Here is a 6,000-nt window from a genome sequence, read left to right on the forward strand (position 1 = left end):
TTCTTTTGGATGCTTTAAAATGAACACATACTCTTTTAAAACAAGCCCCTGTACAGTTTTCTGGGGAGGGGGAGAAATTTATGGAAAATACCGGAAAAGGTTATAAAGCTGAGGGAAGTTAACAAAGGACTGTGAGTTTTGCCTTTGGAGGTTAAATATCAGCGAGAGAGGCCAAGGCTCTTCCTTAGTCCTTGTACTGATTGAACTTCCCAGCCCCTCGACACGTGGCCCGGGAAGTCCCTGGGAGCAAAGCGTCCACACAGACCTTTGTGGGGAGACTGTGCGGGCTGTGGGCCCGATTCAGGGAAGTGTGTTTCTGTGAAGATGAAGCTGAGCATTTCCCAGAAATGAGCCCAAATGGCGGGGAATTCAGGGCAAAGAGGGGAATCTCTGTACTGGCAATGGGAGGTGTCGTGCGGGGTCCCCAGAAGGTGTGATGTTCACACAAGGGTGTGTGTTCGAAGGGCCTTTGCTGTTGTCGAATGGTTTTGCTGGAAAGCTTGTTTTTTTGTGTGTGCTTAGAAATAGGCCGGGCAGGAGGAGACTGGAGCTGTCCTAACGGGAGGGCAGAGGCTGCTGGTGGGGGAGTCGGAGGGGACAGTGAGGGAGGAGCAGGCAGGAGTCTCCCTGCGGTGGGTTAGGGCACCGAATGGACTTCAGGGGCCTTGTTCAAACACAGCAGCATTCACAACCTCCACGCACTGCTGACAGCCACGCACTGCAGTTTTTCTGGGCTGGGCCATTAACCTCAGCAGAAAAAGGCTTTTTCCAGGGGGTGTCTGGCAGCAAATTGCTGGCGGGCTGCACAGATGAACCAGAAACCCCCCTGACACTTCCCCCTCCGCCTACAGGTCTCAGGCTCCAGTCCCCGCCCAGCTGCCTCTGCCCCCAGACGCCCCCGCCCTTGGCAGACAAGGCTCCCACCCCTTGTCTAGGTGGCTAACAGGCCTGGCATGGGGGCACCTCGATCTCAGGTCCATACTCCACTCACTCCCTTCCTCCTCCCCCTCCTCCTCCTGTTGGCTGGTGCCCGGTTTCATGGGTCCCGGCTGCATGAAACAAAGCATTGTGAGGCTCTGCTGAGGTCTCCCATCCTCGCTCCCTCCCACCTCCTTCCCACCTCCTTCCCAGCAACTCCCTGAGTCTTCCTTTCCAGGGCAGGTTTGTTGTCCTGAATTGGGAAAATAAGCTAAAGCTTCTTGTGTTTCAAAACACCCTCCTCCCCACCAAAAGGGTGGATGTCCTGTGCCTCCCAGAAGAGGGCTTTCTGCCCCGCTTCACACGTGATGCCAATGTGTCCTTCCCTCCATGGGCGTTCGGGTCTTTGGTGTAGCCTTCAGAGCTGAGCTCCCTCAGCAAGAAAGTTCAAAGATTGCCAGTGCTCACAAGTTTATTAGCAGTTGATGGATACTTTGCAGAAACAAGTAAATGTCTGATGAGTCACCTTCTCCCTGTCCCTGTCTTGTTTTCCATATGTTCCAGTACGTATGTGCACACAGAAACATATATAACACACACTCGTACACACTGACATGATGGACACAGTCTTGCACACCCACTGGACTTCCTAGATAAGTGGGGGCGGTGACCGACCAGTTTTCTGGTGTTAATTTTCAGTGGGGTGGGGCTTGAGGGAAAGGAATGAGACCTCAGTGTCCCCTTTTTGTGGAGCTGTTGGGGCAGGCATTTGGGAAGGCCAGCTGGGGTTGTCTGTAGGGAACCGCCGCTCAGGGTGTGTGTGTGTGGCTGCCTCAGCAGGCCGCAGTGTGCACATTTGTACGGCCTTACTGATGGGCACCTCCATCCAACGTTGGCTGCTACTTTAAAAAAAAAAAACAACTGAGTGGAGCCAATGGGTTCCCAGGTCCTAACACGCCTGAAAAGTTGGAGCGAGTTGGTGTCCTGGGCTGCCCCAGTTACACAGCCTGCTGGGGCAGCAGGATGCGGCCCCATCCTCCGCCATCGACCCCCCGCAGGGTGCAACGCATCATCCTTCACTCTGAACCCAGTTACTCCAGAATACAAAGGCTACACCAAAACACATCTCACACTCAACCCCTGCTTTGTGCCCCCCAGGCTCCCGAGAGGGAGGAGCTGGGGCTGCAGGGAGCGAGGGCAAGGGCTTGACCGACATGGGGCCCTTCCCCTCTGCTTTCCCCTCTCTGCTTTCCCCCCCTCTGCTGTCCCCATTTTTGTTAACAAATACAAGACTTCCGGTCTCCACCCTGCTGCCACAAACCACAGCGTTCCTGCAGTCTGGCTGGGCTGGGGAGATTTATGGTCCCAAGTCTGAGGCCTGCCCGCTGGCTCCTGCTTAAGGAGGAGTCAGAATGCCCGCCGCCACCGGGGCTCCCTTTCCGTCCGTGTGACCCCCCCTTTTAAAGTCCTCCAAGCGCCTGTTGAGGAAAATTACCTTACCAGAATCACCCCGGCCCCCAGGCTGCCTGTGGGAAGAGCCCTGTGTAGGGAAGTGGGGCGGGGCCTGCAGGGGAGGGATGAGGGCGGAGCAGGGCGCCCTGCAGGCTCCGGATGCTTCTGTGGAAGGAGAGGAGAGAGGGGGCACCCGTGGCGACGGGGGTGCCGGCAGAGAAGGGGAACACATCTATTTGAAACACATAATCTTCTGTCTGGGCTGGAGGAAGCTTTGTTAAGGTAGCCTGGGTTAATACCGGTCTGCACGTTGTGATTTGGCATTTTGACATGACTTCACCCTTTGTGTACAGGGCTGCTGCTGACACACTGAGACTTGTTTTTCTATTAGGAATATAGATGTTTTTGTCCCAAGCCACTCTCATTTTTATTTTTACCAGATAAAGAGGTCCCTCATGACCACGGTACTGATTTGAGAGCTGGGTGACAGGCACCCAGAGACCGTCGCATAGGTGGCCCCAGAGTCTAGACACCTGGGTCCTAGCTCTGGCTGTGTCATCCCCTGGTACTCCAGCAGCAGGCTGTCTGGGTCCTGGTTTTCTCATCAGGATGACAAGGGGCTGGAGGAGCTGGCCTTCAAGGTTCCATCCAGTTGAAAGATCTGTAACTCCAGTATGTTGCTGAGGCTTTTTGCGGCCCTGAACCTGGACCACCCAAGTTACTAAGGGTGCCTTTGCGTCTGTGCTCTGCAGAGAAGAGGTTTTGTTGGCCAGGTGGACACAGGTGCTGGTGTACTGGACTCCTGACAGGCAGGGGCCTGGAGAGAAGCAGCCCCCAGCACTTCCTATGCTTAAAGAAAGGCAGGGTCCTGGTCAAAGGGCTGTAAGAGCCTGGGCAAGTCCAGGACTATCCTCACCGCCTCCTTTCTGTCTCGTCCTGAGAGATGAGCTGGTGACCGGGGTGGGGGGTGTCTTCATTCTAGTAGTCACCAATGCCTGTCCCCACCAACCCTCTCTGCCATTGTGTTTTCTAGATTCCCAACTTCTTCTGGAGCCTGGGGATCGGTCACACTGGTGCGTGGTGGCATACTGGGAGGAGAAGACGAGAGTGGGGAGGCTCTACTGTGTCCAGGAGCCCTCTCTGGATATCTTCTATGATCTACCTCAGGGGAATGGCTTTTGCCTCGGACAGCTCAATTCGGACAACAAGAGTCAGCTGGTGCAGAAGGTGCGGAGCAAAATCGGCTGCGGCATCCAGCTGACGCGGGAGGTGGATGGCGTGTGGGTGTACAACCGCAGCAGTTACCCCATCTTCATCAAGTCCGCCACACTGGACAACCCGGACTCCAGGACGCTGTTGGTACACAAGGTGTTCCCCGGTTTCTCCATCAAGGCTTTCGACTACGAGAAGGCGTACAGCCTGCAGCGGCCCAATGACCACGAGTTTATGCAGCAGCCGTGGACGGGCTTTACCGTGCAGATCAGCTTTGTGAAGGGCTGGGGCCAGTGCTACACCCGCCAGTTCATCAGCAGCTGCCCGTGCTGGCTAGAGGTCATCTTCAACAGCCGGTAGCCGCGTGTGGAGGGGACAGAGCGTGAGCTGAGCAGGCCACACTTCAAACTACTTTGCTGCTAATATTTTCCTCCTGAGTGCTTGCTTTTCATGCAGACTCTTTGGTCGTTTTTTGTTGGTTGGTTGGTTGGTTGGTTGGTTTTCTTCTTCTCGTCCTCGTTTGTGTTCTGTTTTGTTTCGCTCTTTGAGAAATAGCTTATGAAAAGAATTGTTGGGGGTTTTTTGGAAGAGGGGGTGGGTATGATCGGCAGGACACCTTGATAGGAAGAGGGGAAGCAGAAATCCAAGCACCACCAAACGCAGCGTATGAAGGGGGACGGTCATCATTTCACTTGTCAGGAGTGTGTGTGTGAGTGTGAGGCTACGAGTGTGTGCACGCGTGTGCAGGAGCGGCAAATGGGGAGACGATGTGCTTTGTTTTGTGTCTCTTACGAATGTCCCCAGCAGAGAGGTTTGCAGTCCCAAGCCGTGTCTCTCGTGCTCCTTGGACATGCTCAGTGGGGCAGAGGCAGTACCTGGGCGGCAGGGGTCCCAGCAGCTGCCAGGAGCACGGCTGTGTCCCCAGCCTAGGAAAGCCCCTGCCCCTCCTCTCCCTCATCAAGGACACGGGCCTGTCCACAGGCTTCTGAGCAGCAAGCCTGCTAGTGGCTGAACCAGAATCAATTGTTTTCATCCTTGTCTTATTCCCTTCCCATCAGCCCCTGCCATTGTAGGTCTTTCTTTTTTGGCCATCTGCTCCTGGATCTCCCTGAAATGGGCTTCCTAAGGGCTGCCGGGGCAGCCCCCTCACAGTATTGCTCACCCAGTGCCCTCTCCCCTCAGCCTCTCCCCTGCCTGCCCTGGTGACATCAGGTTTTTCCCGGACTTAGAAAACCAGCTCAGCACTCCCTGCTCCCAGCCTGTGTGTTGAGCTCTGCTATTGGGCCAGCAAGCGGGGACATCCCTGGGAGGGACATGCTTAGCAGTCCCCTTCCCTCCGAGAAGGATTTGGTCCGTCATAACCCAAGGTACCATCCTAGGCTGACACCTAACTCTTCTTTCATTTCTTCTACAACTCATACACTCGTATGATACTTTGACACTGTTCTTAGCTCAATGAGCATGTTTAGACTTTAACATAAGCTATTTTTCTAACTACAAAGGTTTAAATGAACAAGAGAAGCATTCTCATTGGAAATTTAGCATTGTAGTGCTTTGAGAGAGAAAGGACTCCTGAAAAAAAACCCTGAGATTTATTAAAGAAAAAAATGTATTTTATGTTATATATAAATATATTATTACTTGTAAATACAAAGACGTTTTATAAGCATCATTATTTATGTATTGTGCAATGTGTATAAACAAGAAAAATAAAGAAAAGATGCACTTTGCTTTAATATAAATGCAAATAACAAATGCCAAATTAAAAAAGATAAACACAAAATTGGTGTTTTTTTCTATGGGTGTTATCACCTAGCTGAATGTTTTTCTAAAGGAGTTTATGTTCCATTAAACGATTTTTAAAATGTACACTTGATTTCATGTTGTCCTCCAGCTCCTTTTTCTTCTGCTGCTTGGAGGGAGTGGGGAGGAGTATTCATCAAAATTCAGTTGAGTTGGCGTCTTCCCAGCCCAGTGCTTGGAGGAGGGGAGACATGGGCCACAAAACAGAGACATCTAGAACAGCCCTGGTCTTCAGGAGTGCTGGAAAGACCTGCAGCTACCCAGACATCCCTCCTTGTGTCTTGAATTTGTAATGGGAGACAACCTACAGGAGCCCTGTGGGTGATAATTCAAAGCTTGTAGAATTGAGGACAAGGAATTACAACTAGGGTGATGGGAAGGAGACCGGATTAGGGATGGATGGATGGATGGGGAAATTTAGCCCCAAGAACCTGGGTTCATCTGGTTCTTGCCAACTCTTCGCTTGGCGTTAAATCCCGAGCCTAAGATACCTCTGCCAGACTGGATTCCAGGAGAAGTTTCCTGGGCCTGAGGCCCTGGAGGGGTGATGAAGGTAGGGGTTGAATGTCAGTGGTGGTCAGAGGGACGAGGCCACTTCCTGGCTCCCTCCCAAAT

The 6,000-nt window shown here is 52.7% G+C and overlaps 1 protein-coding gene across 2 annotated transcripts in view; it reads left to right on the forward strand.

Moving 5' to 3' along the window:
• Positions 1 to 5,451, forward strand: part of SMAD7 (SMAD family member 7) — a 31,859-nt gene extending 26,408 nt beyond the window's left edge. For both annotated transcript variants that reach the window (XM_007974070.3, XM_007974069.3), the window contains exon 4: positions 3,404 to 5,451. In XM_007974070.3, the coding sequence (XP_007972261.1) occupies positions 3,404 to 3,942 (539 nt within the window). In that variant the 3' untranslated portion in view covers positions 3,943 to 5,451. The remainder of the gene's footprint in view (positions 1 to 3,403) is intronic.
• Positions 5,452 to 6,000: the final 549 nt, after the last annotated feature.

Source organism: Chlorocebus sabaeus, chromosome 18 (assembly GCF_047675955.1).
Source record: "Chlorocebus sabaeus isolate Y175 chromosome 18, mChlSab1.0.hap1, whole genome shotgun sequence".
Taxonomy (NCBI): domain Eukaryota; kingdom Metazoa; phylum Chordata; class Mammalia; order Primates; family Cercopithecidae; genus Chlorocebus; species Chlorocebus sabaeus.